At 42.1% G+C, this 17,422-nt stretch overlaps 1 protein-coding gene across 1 annotated transcript; it reads left to right on the top strand.

The window, feature by feature from the left end:
• Positions 1 to 17: 17 nt before the first annotated feature.
• Positions 18 to 17,187, top strand: golm2 (golgi membrane protein 2). Its single transcript, XM_018739635.2, has 10 exons — positions 18 to 1,252; positions 7,974 to 8,028; positions 8,151 to 8,253; positions 8,611 to 8,701; positions 9,161 to 9,275; positions 9,788 to 9,871; positions 9,963 to 10,286; positions 11,530 to 11,676; positions 13,834 to 14,001; positions 15,535 to 17,187. Exons 1-10 carry the CDS (start codon positions 926 to 928, stop codon positions 15,609 to 15,611), a joined length of 1,491 nt encoding a protein of 496 aa, XP_018595151.1. The 5' UTR covers positions 18 to 925; the 3' UTR covers positions 15,612 to 17,187.
• Positions 17,188 to 17,422: the final 235 nt, after the last annotated feature.

Genomic DNA, 17,422 nt, shown 5'->3' with positions numbered 1-17,422 from the left:
ACAAGTGTTCAGAAGAGGCCAGCGGTGCACGGTTGTCCGACGTAGAGATAAATACAGACTCGAATTAGGGAAAAAAAAAATAAAAATCAATTAAAAGGGACTGGACAGCGTCGGTGCTGCATGTATTGTTACGGTTATTGTTTCTTGTGACATGGCGCACTTTTATCAGGCTAGCACAGTGTGATGTGGCACAGTCGCGTACAGCTAGTCAACCGCCAACGGCAGTGGCCTTCTCTCAACGCTGTACTCTGATCTCCACTTCATATAAATATACCGGAGGCGGCGGCGAAGCGATGCGCGCGAAGTGTGTGCACACAGCCGGGAGTGACGCGCACGAACCGGAGAAGTGTTCTGCTCGTGCCAGCTAACAGATGGGCGCCGCCGGACAGTGTTGACATGGTGCTCGAGCTGAACCGGAGTTCTCAGCTAGTCTGCTGCTCGTACTGTTAGTGTTACTATTTTTACTCGGAACGCTGGATACAGGATAGGCACTAGAGTAGAGAAGTAGAGTAGAGTCACAGACTAGTATCCACAGTCGTCTGTCAGTGTTAAATTTGCGGGATAAATTGTTGATATTTCGTCTGTATTTATGCGAGTCGTTAGAGAGTGTTTGTTTCCGTCGTCCGCCCAGGATCCCCGCAGTGGATGTTTATGGGTAAATCTTGGATATCTGGCAGTGCTGGTGATGCGTCTATGTGAGATGTGTCACAAATGTTAATGGGTGTTTTAGTGACAAGCTCCAGGGTCGTTGGTCTGCATGAACGTGGCGCGCCGGTGGGGAAGGAAAGGAAGGCGCACCGTGCGGGGAGCCGGGAGTGAGAGGACACTGACTGACGGGAACACGGCCAAGTGTGAGCGTAACGCGCTTTTATCAGCGATAAGACACTGACTTCGAGCCGGATTTGCGAGACATAAGAATCTTAAGATGGTGGGCTTCGGCGCCAACCGGAGGGGTGGTCGCCTCCCGTCCTTCGTCCTCGTCGCCCTTATGGTGGTCATCCTCGTGCTGTCCTTCAACTACTGGGCCGTGACCAACAAGCACGGCCGCCTGCTCGACGAGCTCGCCGAGGCGCACACGCAGGTGAAGCGCACGGACGCGGCGCGCAGCCGCCTGGAGAAACGTAACTCGGAGCTTATGGCGCAAGTGGACACGCACCGCAGGCAGGTGGACCAGCGCGAGAGCGACGTGAACGCGCTGGAGGCCAAGCTGCAGGGCCGCGACGCGCAGATCCGAAAGTGTGCCGACGACAAGGTGAGAAGCGCCGCGTGCCTTTCAGCGGCGCCAAATCAAATGCAGCTGTTTGCGATTAGAGCGGTTCTCTTCTGTCACCTGGTTGCTGCCTCGACCCCCGTTCCTCCTGTGTAGCTCTCGCCATCGAGCTACTAAACGCGGCTCTGGAACCTATTGTCTCAAGCTCCTCCATTATGAAGTTTGTTCAGTGTTGAAGGTACACTCATGTTTGCCTCTGACTCCTGATCCACAGCGATCACTTCCTGTCGCACGGAATCCTTTGGCTTTTGTGTCTGTGGAGACCTGAGAGTTCACTCTGTGAAGTGACATTGATCAATTTAAGCTAATTAACCTGTTTTACTCAAGTTTTCAAATGCTGCTAAGTTCCTTATTATAAGGAATGGACTTGGTGAGTTATTTGTCCTCTGTTGACTAGAGAAGCTAGGTGTTGTGTTGTTTAAGAAATTCAGTGATGCACCATAAAACTCATTGTCTTAGGAAAAATTTTAAAAAAGCTTTTTAAATTATTGCTGCCTCTAGATCCTCCCCAAGCCTTGAAGAGGCAGCTTTTGCTTCTGGCAAGGTACATACCTTAAGTGTTACAACTACTGATAAGAAAACAGGTAGTCCTAGCTAAATTGCCTTTGTTTAGCTGGAGGATCCCTAGAGAGAAAACCCTTGGCATAAAGGCATATTCTCATAAGCATGCAGTAGAATGCTGCAGATAGTTGCCTCAGAAGTTTTGCTTGTTTCCATGGCAGCAGCCCATGCAACCAGGGCTCAATGTCAACTGAGTTGGTTTACCAAATGCGGCACTGAAGCCGAGGACACGGTGCACTCTGTCCAGTCTCCTTATGCTGCATTTGTATAAAAGCATTCTTTCTGCTTTGCATACAGTTAACTTATCTGTGGTTAATGTGTTCATATCTTCTCAAGTAAACCTTTAAGGGACAGCAGTATTTGTTTCACATTCAGTTGCGGTTGGTTTCATCTTAATTCTCAATTAGAAATATGATAGATGGGCATTCGGTTCTGAATTGTGGTCCTCGAGGACCTCCCCGAGGGTGTGCTCTCAGCCGGCCCAGTTGTGACCTGGCTGTCAAGGCACCCATCTGTGCTCAGTGAAGGGAACTGGGGGCTGTTAGCATTTTCTGTGCCAAATGTCACTCCCCGCATGGGGCAAATCTGCTTTCCTTTCTTTCCTTTGTGAATAACCGTGGCACCTCTGTGGGTGTGTAGGCCCAGCTGGAGGGGAGTGTCTTTTTTTTTTTTTTTTTTTTTTTTTGGTCATATTGTACAATGTTGGTCCATGGTTATTTGCTGCATTGTGTATGTCTGTGAACATAAATGTTTGACTTCAAACAAACCTTATTTGGAGATGGACATCTGGTTTAATTAAGCCTTCTCTTTATAGGTGTCGTCGTGTAATTCACTTTTTCTTTTTTCTTCTTTGAGAAGAAGCTTAATCCTTCATCTCTATCCTGTTGGCCACTCACTCTACTTTTTAAAAAATATCGTCTCACCTGCTCAGTTTTTGTCATTATTGTACACCTTTTTTGTTTACTTTGACTCTTTACACTTGCACTGTTATTCATTTATTTTTAATCATTATATGTGTGTTTACTGTATTAATATAAATTTGTTGGAAAAAAAACTGGAACTAGTTAAGATAATTTGTGCTGTATATCATGCATTCTGTCCCTCCTTCAGACTGCTAATCATAGTGGGCTTTTGTCATACTGGCCAAGAATAAAAATGACAAACCCAACCCTGTACTGGTGCCAGTAAAACTTGACAAGCCATAAAACTGAAATGGCTAGTGTGGGCACACCCAATGAGCATTGCTGCCTCTGGCAATTTTTGTGTCGTGGATAGAGGCGGTCCTTGAGCGACCCAGCTTGCATTCCCTTAGTTCGTGTCTTCCTCTATTTGCGTCAGTTGCAGCAAACAGAAGTTGAGCAGCAGGCTTCACCACCAGTTATGGCATTATGGAAAACTAAAACCCCCATGATTCAAGATGCCCACTGTGGTTCAAGTGGCATTGCTCAGCATGTCATTCTTCCCTTTTGCGTACTCTTGATGAGTCCCATTAAACCAGCGCTTGTTTACAAACTGGAACAAAGCTCATTCCAATAAAGAATCTCCACTAAATCACATCAGACACACACTTCTGTTTTTTAAGGTTCAGGACAGATACTTTACATGTTGTCTGTTTTGGTACGTCCCTTAATTTTCCCTCTCGTGTCCTGTCCTGTCCTCAGAGGTGTGGCTGCTCCTCCCCCACCAGCGTTTGTGTATGTGTACAGGTGTCTCCATTTAAGTGGAACCATGTCAAATAATAAATTATAACATTATCTATTTCATTGCTTAACTGATTCCTTTCCCAGCAACCTTTAGGTTGCTAGCCTGCATCCTAAATGGTATACGTAATTACAGTACCATTGATCACGATGTGTCCTGTTGGTTTGCTGTAAAATAAACACGCTGTCGAATCTCTCTTGACTCTCCATTGAGCCTGTTGTTCTGCTCAGTGGTTTAAATGCCCTTCTGCTGTTGGGGTGTTTGCTCATATGAGCATGAGGGTGGCTTAAAGGCTCCTGTTTCAGTGTTAAGGTCAGGTGTAATGTGACAGGGTGTTCCTGTGTGTCCTGTACGGCAAGCATCAGATCCTGTATCCGGGGGGGGGGAACACGTACACGTGCAGTGTGTCACACCCATGTCATTACCTCCAGACTGGTTTATCTCTCATGCTTGGTGACTTCTGATCTGGCTGTCGTGGCAGATTTCTTAGACAAGAATGGGAGGAGAATTGGTAAAGATCTGAATCTTTCTGGGCTGTTAGTCCTGTTTTTTTCTTGGGAGGGGTGGGGAATGACAGAGTGAGGCTTTTCTTGAGTGCTGTGTGTCACTGATGATCCGGCTAAGTTTGTGAAATACAGCACAGGCCACTTTCTAACAAGGCTGAAGCACATATGTGTGTATTGGGTGTTTCACTGGTTTTGCTCTTACCAGTCTGTCTCACTATCTGTGCTAAGAGCTCAGTTGTTTTTTTTTTTTCTTTTCTTTTTTTTCTTTTTTTTTTTGAAGAAATGCCACTTGCTGTGAAACAGGCATCAATTCTGTGTGACATTCTCCACAGGAGATACTGTACTTCTGTAACTCTGCATTTTACTAGAATAGAGACATTTTTTCCATGTTATTCTAAAGTCTCTTCTGTTTGGGTTCCTTTCTCTCTGGTTAAGCTAATATGTCATTTATGTAATTAGTTCCAGGTTTGGGTTCCCTCTGCATAAGACCCCAGCACTGCAGAGGGACATGGATATCTGTAAGTTGTCTCACTTCTCACAACTCCAGTGCTTTATCTGAACAGTTATTGTCTACTTGAGTACATGAGGCTGATGAAGTTGAAACAGTCCTGTTCTAAGCTTTCAAATCATCAAAAGAAGACAGTGACCTTGTTTTATTTTTTATATGTTTCTTTTTATTAGAGTGCTGCAGTTATTAATGATACACTGCACCTTGTCATCTTTTTACTGTTGGCAGTTGGGTATTAAACAATTATTAGACAAGTACAGTACTTGATGCCAGCCACTATATTACAGTATCATCACACTATCTTGGGTAAGTATATAAACTGCTCAGATTATCATGATAATGAAACCTTGGAGGGGAACAAAGAATCAGTTTCTCAGGCTCAGGAATGATCAGCAAATTTTAGGACTGTAAGTACCCAGGCTCATGTTCAGGGTGCCCGGAGACACTCCGTATTATTCTCAGCAGAATGAATTGTTTTTTTTATTGGCAATGATTATGAATAACTAAGAAGCAGTTACAGTTATGCACACATGCCTAGATCCAAGCTTGACTAATAGTGCAGGAACACAATGCACATTTTGATGTTGCTGTAGCTGTGAGGAGTAGCCCAGGTTTGGCTCCATTTTGATGCTAGCCTATTGCAAGATAGCCACATACACTCCCTCACCTATTCATGCACTAAGGGCAGTTTAGTTACCCCTTCACTTGAACTGCATGTCTTTAGACCATGGGAGGAAACCCACACAAACTGAGGCACTGTGAGGGAGCAGCGTTACCCACTGTGCCAGTGTACCGCCCTGGCAAAACTAATGAATGTGTGTGTATACATATTACAAAACTGAGCACATGTGTGTGCTAGGTTTTCTTTCTTCCCCTTCACCTTTTTAACCTTTAGTGGTTTCTTATCTTAAAGAGGTAAATACGGTGTCTAATTCTCAATACCATACAAGTACAGTGCCATAATATTCAGTATAATTAATCACTCAAGAGTTCCATCATTCTCTCAGGTTTGATTACTTCTTATTCATTATTGAAAAAGATTTGCTTAGAACTCATTGGACATTGATTATAGTCTTATACTTTGTTAATGTCATTATTGAGTATAGGCTGACACCAGCTGACTTCCCAGTGTCTGCAGTATTTGAGCTGAGGTGCTTTTTCTTTCGAAGGCCTTTTCATGAAATGTCTTTGGTCTACTGATCTCCATCCTATCATCTTCACACTAGTCTTTACAAAAAAAGAATTTACTCCCTGTAAACTTGTAACTTGGCTTCTTTCGTGAACATCTAAATTATGAATTATCAAAAATACAGCTTTTTACCCCTTTTTTTTTTTTTTTTTTTTTTTTTTTAAACTTTACTGTTCTATTTTATAAAATTTCTGTTTGTTGCGAAAGCCCATAGGTGTTAGCAAGTGTCCACATTAATGTCCCTGAACACTTCAAAATAAAGTAGAATGTCTATAAATCTGTTTTTGTTGGAGACATGCTGACTACCTGAAGCCTGTTTATCACTGAGTCCTTGTATTTATTTCCTTGACTTGACATTATTTCCCTCAGCAGATGGCATTTCTCACAGGTCTATATTTCTTGGTGACTGTAGGATTTCAGCATTTTTCCTGCTTTCAAAACCAAGTTTTTTTTTTTTTTTTTTTTTTTTTTGGTAAATTCACATATGGGGGGTGCAGTGGCGCAGTGGGTTGGACCATGGTCCTGCTCTCTGGTGGGTCTGGGGTTCAAGTCCTGCTTGGGGTGCCTTGCGACGGACTGGCGTCCCGTCCTGGGTGTGTCCCCTCCCCTTCCAGCCTTATGCCCTGTGTTGCCGGGTTAGGCTTGGCTCCCCGCGACCCCGTATGGGACAAGTTGTTCAGAGTGTGTGTGTGTGTGTGTGTGTGTGTGTGTGTGTGTGTGTGTGTGTGTGTGTGTGTGTGTGAATTCATATGCAAAAAGCTCTTCTAAACAGAACAAACTATTTTATTCTGGCGAAGAACTTTTCAATACATTTATTACAGTATATGAAAGTTAGGTCCACTCAGTTGAAATATGAGCTTGGAACAACTTCCGTCTTGAAGTCAGATGTTGCAGAAGCAAAGTCCATATTCTGCAGCACCTAAAGGATGGTGGTGCTAATGGGGCAAAGGAAAGCAGGCCTTAAAAATGTGCCCTTACTTGTACTGTTCATTGTTTAATGTGGATGTTTTCAGTTCTGGAACAAAATAATCTTTTGAACCACTGTGTGGGGTGGGGATGGACATCTACATATTTATGTGTAGGGTCTGTAGAGAATTTAAACCATTTGTGTATACCTGAATTCTAAGCTTGAGGACAAAGATAGTGAAATGGAATAAAGCTGGAGAGATATGCTTTGCATCCTTAAAATGTGAGGGGGAAACAGTGATGCACGGTCTCCTACAGCTGGCTGCAGCAACGTCTTGCCTGCCTGCAGGCGTCAATGGAGTCTCACCTCACACATCTTCCTATTGCCGTGAATCCTTTTTCCAGCTGGGCTTTCCATTTTTTTCCTCTCTTATTCTTGTTAAAAGCACTATCCATTCCTGCTGCTTGTGCAATCCTGTCCTGATGCCAGAATCGCTCATGCTGAGACAAAATACAGATTTAGATGCATGTTTACCATTGCAATGTGAGGAAATTTGAAAAGCAGCTGATGACAATGACTAGCTGTGTGTAAAGTAATTACAGATATCCTGAAATGTTTGTTTCATGTTATTTTGTTTGTTTTACACCATCCACAAGTAGATGTATTTTGCCAACCATAAGTCTCAGTTCTATACTGGCATTATGAAATTGCAGAATATGTAGGTTTTTTGCTGTTTATTTTTTTTTTTTTTGGACTTGTACGCCCTTATAGCTAAAAGTGCTGTCAGTAAATATCAGTAAGCTTCAGGCACCAACTTTGCATTCGCTAGGATTCACACTGCTGCACAGTCAGTGTTCAAGACTATGAGGTCTGCCAAACAGACTGCCTTTAGGCATGGTGTTGAGCTCAAACTACTAGTCCCTAGTGGTCTCTGGGAGGCACCTCGCAAACATCATCCACACCCACTGAAATGATGCTCATTATGTTAGCCAAAACTTGCATGTGATTTCATATAGTCCACAGTTGAACCTTGGGCCAGCCTGTAGAACCTCTCATGAGCTCAGATGGAATAGTCTCCCAAGCTGGGCCCTCCAGACACTGTCTCTTTGCTAACATTAAATGAATCTTCTTGACTTTCACATCACACCTTCAATCTTGTGATTATGGGCTTCAGTCAGGTCCTAAAATGCTATAACGAGATAGAAATGAATTTGCTGAAACCAGTAGCTCATTTGTTAGTTTATCTGTATCTGGTGATGCATGAAATCTGACATTGGGGGTAGTTAGAAGTACAGCCTAAAACTTCATGACAATAGAATTCTGCTTTTCAGAACAAGTTGCAGAGAGATGGTGAAATCCAGTCAGCAGAGATGCAGAAGCTGCGAGGTAAGAGTACCTGTAAACGGAATTATAATCTTTCACTCTTCAGTCTTCTGTTTCTTGTTTTTCCTGTTAAAAGCCATAAATGTACTTTTTGGACATTCATTTTGTTGTGGTTTTGAATGCAGAACAGTTGACAGATTTGCAGCAGGAGTTGAAGAAGCAAGAGGATCAGCTGCATGAAATGAGAAAGAATAGCACACAGTTGGAGAAGAAGCTGGAGTATGAGAGGTGAGCAAGGGAGAGAACATTACTTGGTTGAAGTTCGGAGCAAATTGCATTGCTATGAACTTTGTGAACAACAGTTGCATGGGTGGAACAAAGGCAAGGCCTGTAATCATTTCAAATACTATTCTCTTTCCTCCTTCCTATCTCTTCAGTTACAATTAAGATGTGGTCAGAACATAGCACTGGTTTTGAGGGGAAAAACCAAATGTGTTTCCAGATAGTTTTTGGAAGCCTGTTATTATGTTCCATCATAGCCATGAACTGAAATAATAGCCTGGCATTTCTTTCTTTCTTCATAAATGAACCACTACTCGGTTGAATGCATTTTTCCTGGTTGGTTACTTCTGTGTGCATGTGCAGCTTGCAGTGTGGCCGCCAGATTGCCCAGCTAAAAGATGAGTATGAGGAGCAGATGAGAAAACTGGAAGAAGAGGCTACAAAACTGCAACAGGTGAGAGCTATGTAGAACTGGAGACTGGAAGCAGTGCAAGGCCTCAGTGGAGTTGCGGCTTTCGGGTTTAAATGGCTGCGTCTCAGAATAGCCCAGATCTGTCCCCACATGGAGCTTCTGTAGTTGTGAGGAGCAACCCAGGTTTGGCTCCAGCTCTCAGCACTCTGATTCCCCCTTGTGGTGGTCAGTGTTCAGTCACATTCTAATGTCATGGTTGTGTGCGAAGGCCAGTACTAACTGCATCGAATGTGCTTCAGGAACTGTTTATCTTGCCTGTTGGTCCATGTCCAAAATGTCATTGTAGCCTCTCAGCAAGGGACGAGGACTATTGGAGTGCGTAGTGATGAAACTGATCAGAGTCATGCTTCTACATGTGCATTATCTGTGTGGGAACAAGCTTTTTGGCCTCTGTCCGTTAATGGAGGCTATGTCACAATGCAGTGTTTGATGTCTCTACAGAGCATGCTGCAGACCCATGGGATGGTGGGGAAGCTTCCAAACCAAGAAGATGGAGATACGGCGGGAGACCGACACACAGAAGCGACACAACACCACGACAACTTGGAGCTCAAAGGTGCAGTAACATTTTTTCCACTTAGACAGCAAGTCAAGGTGGTTAGAGGAATGACTGCTGAAAAATGGAGACTCCTGGTGTTGTAACTATGCAAAGTATCAGTTAAATACACACACACACACACACACACACTGACTGAAACCACTTGTCCCAAGTGGGTTCGCAGGGAGCCAGAGCCTAACCCGGCAACACAGGGCGTAAGCCTGGAGGGGGAGGGGACGCACTCAGGACAGGACACCAGTCTGGCACACGGCACCCCAAGCGGGCTTGAACCCCAGACCCGCCAGAGAGCAGGACCTGGTCAAACCCGCTGCGTCACCACGCCCCCTATTAGCTAAATAAGTTATTGCTATTATTCTGATACAGTGAATGTTAACGTGAATATAAAATTTAACTGTGCCAAATGCACAGGTATTTGTCTAGTAAATATAACAAAGATGTAGAAACATAACATAGTTGAAGTTCTCAGTCCTAAACTCCTGTTATATGTGTCCTATTCTGTCTCCTCTCAGGAGACTTGGGCAAACCTGGCAGTGATGCTGGTATGCCTGGCATTGAGGACAGCGAAATAGGGAAAGTGGACAATATTGAATATGGTAAAGTGATTATACACAAATTTTCTTTCTCACAAGGAGGTTTTATTACTCCTGTTTTACAGATAATCTTAACAACAGTGTTTCTCCCCAGGCATGAAAAAGCCAGGTATAACACAGAATCACATCCAGGGGGCAGATGCAGGAGCTGGGGCAGGAGAGGCTGCCATACAGCCTCTGTCGCTGGATCACCATGACCTCCAGGGAAACAAAGAGCTGAAGATGGAAGCCCAGCTGGCCCAGGAGCACCACAGCCTAGGAGGCAATGAAAATGGAAATATGGGCACCAGCTTGGGTCATGTGCCATCTCAACGGCAGCAGCCCCTTCAGGCCATGGCAGATAGGCCAGTTCTCTTTGATGAGGATAACAAGGCTGTCCATGCTGATGAGCTGGGCGAGCACAGAGGGCAGCTAAGAGGTATGCATACTCTAACACCCTGCTCTCATACACTGTTACTTTTGCTCTTATCATTGTGCACCTTGTTTAGGATATTGCTGCAGGTAGCACAAAACTTGGCATACTTCCATACAGGAACAGTATCTACATACTACCATGCATAGCTTTCCTTTTCTTTTACATATGTGTGCATAGTTTTATTTGACTGGGCTGGTGGCTGTGCTCTTCTGCTGTCTGGGTCAGTGTGAACACAAAGGTTAGTACCAGTGGCTAGCAGGCACTCCACAGAAAAAAAAAATTATTTTTGTTGGCACTTCATCTGTTGCTCTGTGTCACAGACTTGGAGCTGCTCTGCCTTCCTGCTGTAGTGCCTTTATGAAAAGAATATCCTCAGAAAGACCAGATACAGTCGAGTACCAGCTTATGCAGGGATTGACATAGCACATAAAGCCAAAAATAACATGTAAGCATTTCACCATAGCACCATTATGGAATATGGTACCTGATTGGGCATTCACAAAATAGCAGGACAAATTAAAAAAAAAAAAAAAAAAAAACATTTTAATGAGATATATTGAAATTACTCATAAAACATTGTAAAAACACATTGTATACCAGTATAGACTATCAAGTTTTGTACGTAATGGTAGTACACAAGAGAGCACTTGTATGGAAAGTTGCAATGCCTGGGGCCATCTGGGGGTATCGTGAGTCACACAGAAGACAGATGATGTACTTTTTATTTTATTTAGCAGACTTTTTTTCTCCAGAGTGACTTCCAGTGAACTCTCTGTAGTGTTATCAGCCCACACACTTTATTCACTAAGGTGACTTACACTGCTAGATATACTACTTACACTGGGTCACTCATCCATACATGCTGCTCAGTTGATGTACAGCTTGTTTAGAAGTGTTGTCCATGAACTAAAGTCTACCCCTTATCAATAACTTCTTATCTAATTCAGGGTTGCAGTGGATTGGAGCCTTGTGTAGAAATATATTTTTGCATAATTTTTAAGTGCAGTTTTTTTTCCCCTTTATTTCTTTCTGATGGTCAGTTGCATTCTTTTTCACTTGGTTCCTTTGGGTGTTTTTTTTTTTTTTTTAAAAGATGAATATACAGTACGTCCTACATATATACTTAGCTGTACTTTCTACTAAAGATGTACTTGTCAGTATTTTGGTATTTAAGTGATGATTGTAACACCCATCTTGTGGATAAGATGCATGGAAATGCTTGTTCATTGTCCTGCTGTCTCTTAAGCTCCTGACAGTGGCAAGGCTGAGGGCCACGAGCTGAGAGGTGTGGTTCTGGCTGCACCCCCCAACCCAGCCCAGGTCCTGCCCAACCCTATTGACTCTCAGCTTGGCGGAGAGCCCCAGCCTGCAGAACCTCTCCGACACCGTCAGAGTAAGTGCCCATCTTCCGCTTCTTATGTATCTTTCACTGACAAGTGAATTCAAGCTTTCTGCGTTCTGCGCTTACCTTCCAGAGGGTTTGTCATTTCAGGATGTCACTGATGGGTGGTTTAACTCTTGACATCCTGAGCTTGTGTGGTGCATACATCTGTGTGCAGGGTTTGTAGCAGCAAGAATCTTGGGCTGAATGTCCTACAGATGACCTGGTGACTGTGTGATATGGTGGGATACAGGATTGTGTAGAGCTGTAAATAGTTTGAAGGTTGTTGGTTGAAAATGAATGAGAACAGAGTAGCCTGAGATACTATGTATGAATACCTATTATTTTGCACAGTGCAAATATGGTTTTGCTCAAAAACGGTTTACACTACAATGTAATGGAATGAGCTCCCTCTCTCATTCAGAACTGCTGAACCCCTCTCAACATTCAAGAACAGTCTCAAAACAGGCTGGTTAAGGCTGCTGCATAAACTTTCACTAAGTTATCTATAAAAAAACTTAAATATTTAAAATTATTCCCCATCAATTCTGTATACAGCTATTTTGTAATGTTTGCAAGCAAAAATGGTGGTATTGCACTAATGGTACTTTGTTAATTGTGTGTCTCCATCGCTATCCTGCCATTTTGTGCTATGCACTTTGTTTACTCTGTTGGAGAAGCATCTTAATGAATATACTAAATATAAACATTTATAATTACAGAAAATATATATACTTTAATGTGATTTAATCTGTCTTAATGTTTTCAATTTATATTAAGTTTGCATTATTCTTCTTATAAACTCTTCAGGACCTCCAAGTATCAAGTTAACATTTTCCTTTGGGTGAGAATGATACTATGACTAGAGCAGTTTTGCTTTTTTGTTTATTTTCTAAACTGGGGGTCTGTGGATGGGCTTAGGGGATCAGTGAATCACTTACCTGCTTGGAAAAACAGAAGTAAAATGAAAATATTACTATGCTCTTAACATGACAGTTCTGTGTCAAGGTCATTAAATTTTGAGGAATAAATTCAGTGTTTTTTCCATTTATTGTAAAAGAAATCCTTTTTTCAGATGCTTGAAGACATCTGTTGGCCTACAAAAGCTTAAGAACTTGAGGTGCAAGAACCCCTTAAAGTTATGAACTGTTACATAACCTCAAAACAAGATATTTGACCATAACTAGTTTGAATATAGATGCTTGACCTTAACATAACACAGAGATTTGTGCTATAAACCATTGACTGTTTACTAGAAATCTTTGTTATTGCGGTGGTTTGTTATGTACTCATTGAGACAAGTCTTTTTCACTTTGTAAATTATCGACTTTCACTTTCTTCATACCCGGAAATTCGTCTTGTCAGCTTTTTTTTTTTTTTTTTTAAAGGACACAACTGGAGATAAACCCAGCTTGTTTCTTTCTGTTGATTATGTACTGTTGTGGCTGGTAGATGTTAGTGTGTTACTACATCCTGTGAAAACTAACTCAGTGCACACTCCTCTGGATATTTTGTCATTGTTGATATTTATCCTTGACTGGGTGGTGCCTACTGTGGGGAAACCCTGCCATATGCATGTGTCTTATTGAGGTCAAGGCCTTGTCTCTATAGTCCTGCTCCTCTTTGCTATCTGAGCCTCTGCAGTGCCATGGCTGCACAGGCTGTGGCCTGTTTAAGTGCTGCTTCCTCTATCTGAAAAACATGGTGAAGAAGAGTGTTTCATCCTTCACAAGCTGCCCCTGCTATCCTTTTCACATTGAGCACAAGTTCTGGCTGCAAGGCTTTTATTATGGTTTTAATTCCCCCCACCCAGTACAGTTGATTTATACAGTTTCCTTTCAGTGCTTTCCAGCCTTTTCAGTTATGAAAACAAGGATGCTCTACTGCAGACGCATCCTACTCTACACTGGGTTGAGGCTGTTAAGAGAACTGCTGCTTCCCTTCATTTTTACTGCATCCTCTTTCCTCCATCCCAACCTTTCTGTCATACTGCAGCTGCTTGCATTCTATACCTTCCAATCCACTCACTTCTTTCTGCCTGGAAAATCACGTCTTTTCCCCCACTTTTCCTAGCTCTGACTACTCCGTTTCCTCTAAACTGTCTTCTTCCCTAGAAGTTGATCTCCTTCCCCCACCCTCTTCACGGGGGAACATTCTGTGTCTCTGCAGGCCGGTTCTTTGATGAGAATGAGTCCCCCGTAGATCCGCAGCATGGTTCTAAACTGGCGGATTACAACGGGGATGATGGAAATGTGGGTGAATACGAGGCTGACAAACAGGCCGAGCTGGCCTATAATGAGGAAGAGGATGGTGATGGTGGGGAAGAAGATGTCCAAGGTGAGCTTGCATTCCTGGCTGTTTGGCTTCAGCCCATTCACTGTAGCTGCTGTGCTGTGTTTTGCATTTCCTGAGTATGGGAACTGGTGGTTAGCCTCTTAGTAGAGATGCATTTTGATTGCTGTAAATGTCACCCCTGCCTTTGTGTGTGGTGTCTATTTATGTATTTGACATTTATATTTTTGCTTGTGCGTTCACCCTTTTGGGAGTCGCAGTCCACTGAGTACCAGCACCACTTCCTCCTTGGTTTCTGCATGTTTCCTCTACCATGTCCATAGAGACCTCTGTGTGCACCCTGTTGTCTCTCTGATGCGGTCTATCATTCTCTGCCTTTTGGAGTTTCTAGAGTGCATGAAATTGATACAAACTATGCATCCCTGTGCGATTGTGCAGTTTTTAATATGCATATTGAGACACATTGCTCTTATGTTGCCAGTGTACTAATTTTTTTAATCAAATGGTTAATGATTCTTGCATATTTTAAGTACCTTAAAGCTGTGGTCTGGGCTTGGACTAAAGGCTAATGTAAAGTATTAATGTCTTTTACACTTGGCTGTATGTGGCCATATTGTCACCAGCAGTGAAGACAGTGGTCTGAATTTTATCTGACACAGGCTTTTCCTAACTCAAAAAAATAAATAAATAAATAAACTGGCTGGGATGATAATTTGGCATGGGTAGGTACATGCTGCTCCCGGTGGTCCTCAAGCCTGCCCAGACTGAACCATGATGTCTAGAACCCGAGTGATTAAGTCTGTAATGGATCTTAATTTGCCACTGAAAAACTTGCGATGGAAAATGTATAACTGAAATTCATGTCACTTGCCATGAACTGTATGGCATTTTAAGCATACCGCTGTTCAGCAAGTCCTTGTCCCCCTACAAAAACTGTAATTAGACTTGATTGAGCTGTTTGTTGAAAGACTAGAACAATTCAGATCATACGAGGTGTATATTTAATTGGTGGGAAAACCATTACAGGTGGATTCCAGGGAAATGGCTGAAAACTGCTTGTCTTGAAGGTTTCAAGGTGTGTGTGCTGTGTTGTTGTACTGTTGTTCCACCCCGAACACACACACTGTAAAGCCTAATGCATTCTATTTAAAAAAAGAGCAGAACTTTAAATGTTTGAGTGATCCATATTTTATCCAAACAGACATGAAAAGAGCAAGGTGGAGGACTTTAAATTTTGCTATCAGTGGGGGAAAAATGTTTTTACAGTGTAGCATGAAAAAAAGAATTGTAGTCTCAATCCGTATGTCAGATACATCAATTGTCATGAATTTCTTTTTATATTCCTCTTGTAGCAATGTACAGATATAACATTGTTGCTAAGTTCTAAGATCTTTTAATCATTATTGTGATTCTGAATAGATGTTGGGTTTTATGGGACAAGCGGTTCTGAAAGTGTGTGTGTGTGTGTGTGTGTGTGTGTGTGTGTGTGTGTGTGTATTTTCTTTCCCTTTGAAACCTGAATAATGTGGCTTTCTAAAGGTTTCACCCAGAATTTACACATCTCATCTTTTTGCTCAGATGATGAAGATCGGGAACTTCAGGGAGACCGTGCTGTGGATTATGGGAAGCGACACCAAGTCCCAGACATCTTATAAACCCTAAAAGGATCCTCTTTTCTTGCGTGGAAATTCCTGTGTAATTTGAGAAGGGGAAAAATGCACAGAACTAAAGTTGCTCTTTAAGTGGTTCTTACATTACACTGTGGGGTAGGAATTAAATGTGGTGAATAACCCCTCACTTTCACCTGCTTTCAATTAAAATTATTGGTAGTTCTAAAGCTACTGGATTTATTGCAAATTACTCAGTTGAATGCTTGTATCTGTCCTTAATTTTGTACAGTTTAGGACATGCAGCACACATACCTTGTGGAATTATGTTTCTCAAAGGTGTTAGAATGTAATTATTTGCAAAATGAAGGTTATGTGTAAATGCAAATGGTGCTTTCAAGCAGCTAATGAAGGCTTTGTACTTGTGAGAGTCGATAAAGCCAATGATGGACTACCCTTTTGCAGTATGCTGGACTTGTGAGCACTCAGTTTAATACTCAGCTTGGGACAGTCACTGTCAGCCCCCACTGGATACAAATCTGCTGGCTACAGAGAATGTCAGTACTTAGCAAGCACCTGGATTTCCCTGGAATGCAAGTGTTTTTTCAGACATTTTGGACTCTTTCCCCATCTTTCTTCTGATGAAATTTTGCTGACTAAAGAAACAAACTGTGTTTTCTCTTCTTTACAATGTATAAAGACTGAATGGGCAAAGTGACCTGGCCTTCATTTCTGTCTGTGGAAACTTTCTACTACTGATTGCACAGGAGGAGGCTCATTTTCTGGTGTACAGATCACTAAAGCCAAGAACTCTTCTCATTATGTAAATGTTTTCTTGTTTTTGCTCTTTTTTTTTAATTATTTTTTAACCTGAGTAACTCTCCTTGGGGCACATTGCATCTAGCAGTGTTCTTGCTGCATGCATTGAAATTATGAACTTTGTTATCCAAACCGTGAAATAACACAATGATGCAGCATTATCTTGTCCAACTTGTAGATAGATATCCTTTTAAGGAAGACCAGCTCATTGCACCTCTGGCTCTAACAACTGTGCTTACAGTATGTATAGTTATGATTTTAATGTACATAGTGGAAGAATTTCTTTCAATTTGATATATGTTGAGCAGTATTCTTCCTTGGTTCTTTGGCAATGGACTTACAGTAAATTTTAAAACTAGTTAACTGGGAAGGTGGTCAGAAAATTGAATGTAACCAAGTGTGGATGACTTGTTTTCAGATGGATCAAATGTCAAGGTGAAGAGGTGGGGTGGGGGACTAATACTGTGTTATTTCTAACATTAATGCACATTACTGAAACCAAACAACCAATTCCTGTACTTTTTACATTCACATTTCTGTGGGTGAAAGGATGAAAAGAGCTGTAGAGTTCTTGTCATAATAATAAAGAAGGATGTGAATGATCTGCTCTAGTTTGATTCTCAGTGTTGATAAAGTTACCTGTTCATACAGCAAAGCAGTAAATTGACTTCCCTTGATTGTTGGTCATATAAGCATAATAATGACATTGTTGCGGTACAAGCCCTGAATGCAGTGTAATCCTAATTTATTAAAGGAGGGAATCCAGTCCATTTCCAAGTTGTCATTGTGTGATTTGTAGTCTTGAACAGGTGTGTGTGTGTGATGCAATGTTTCCACATTAATCACACAGAGTCCTTTGGTGTCCAGTCACTGTCCATGAGTACTTCAACTGCAGTTGTAATAAAACCTTTGATAGAATGCATCATCATCCACTGTTATACATAACTTCTGTTTAGTCTGAAACCCATAAAGCTGTTGATCAGGTTTGTAGACCTCTGATGATGCACTTTTGTTTTGGTGATTTAAACAATTTGATGCAC

This window comes from Scleropages formosus, chromosome 11, assembly GCF_900964775.1.
Source record: "Scleropages formosus chromosome 11, fSclFor1.1, whole genome shotgun sequence".
Lineage (NCBI taxonomy): Eukaryota > Metazoa > Chordata > Actinopteri > Osteoglossiformes > Osteoglossidae > Scleropages > Scleropages formosus.
Note: the sequence above shows the minus strand (reverse complement) of the source record. Positions and strands in the feature narration are given on the sequence as shown.

Excerpts from the sequence above, each read along its gene's own strand:
- golm2 (XM_018739635.2), top strand. The coding sequence starts at position 926 with ATGGTGGGCTTCGGCGCCAACCGGAGGGGTGGTCGCCTCCCGTCCTTC. Across the intron at positions 8,029-8,150 it reads AGAGATGCAGAAGCTGCGAG|AACAGTTGACAGATTTGCAG; the intron begins GTAAGAGTACCT and ends TTTTGAATGCAG. Across the intron at positions 14,002-15,534 it reads TGGGGAAGAAGATGTCCAAG|ATGATGAAGATCGGGAACTT; the intron begins GTGAGCTTGCAT and ends CTTTTTGCTCAG.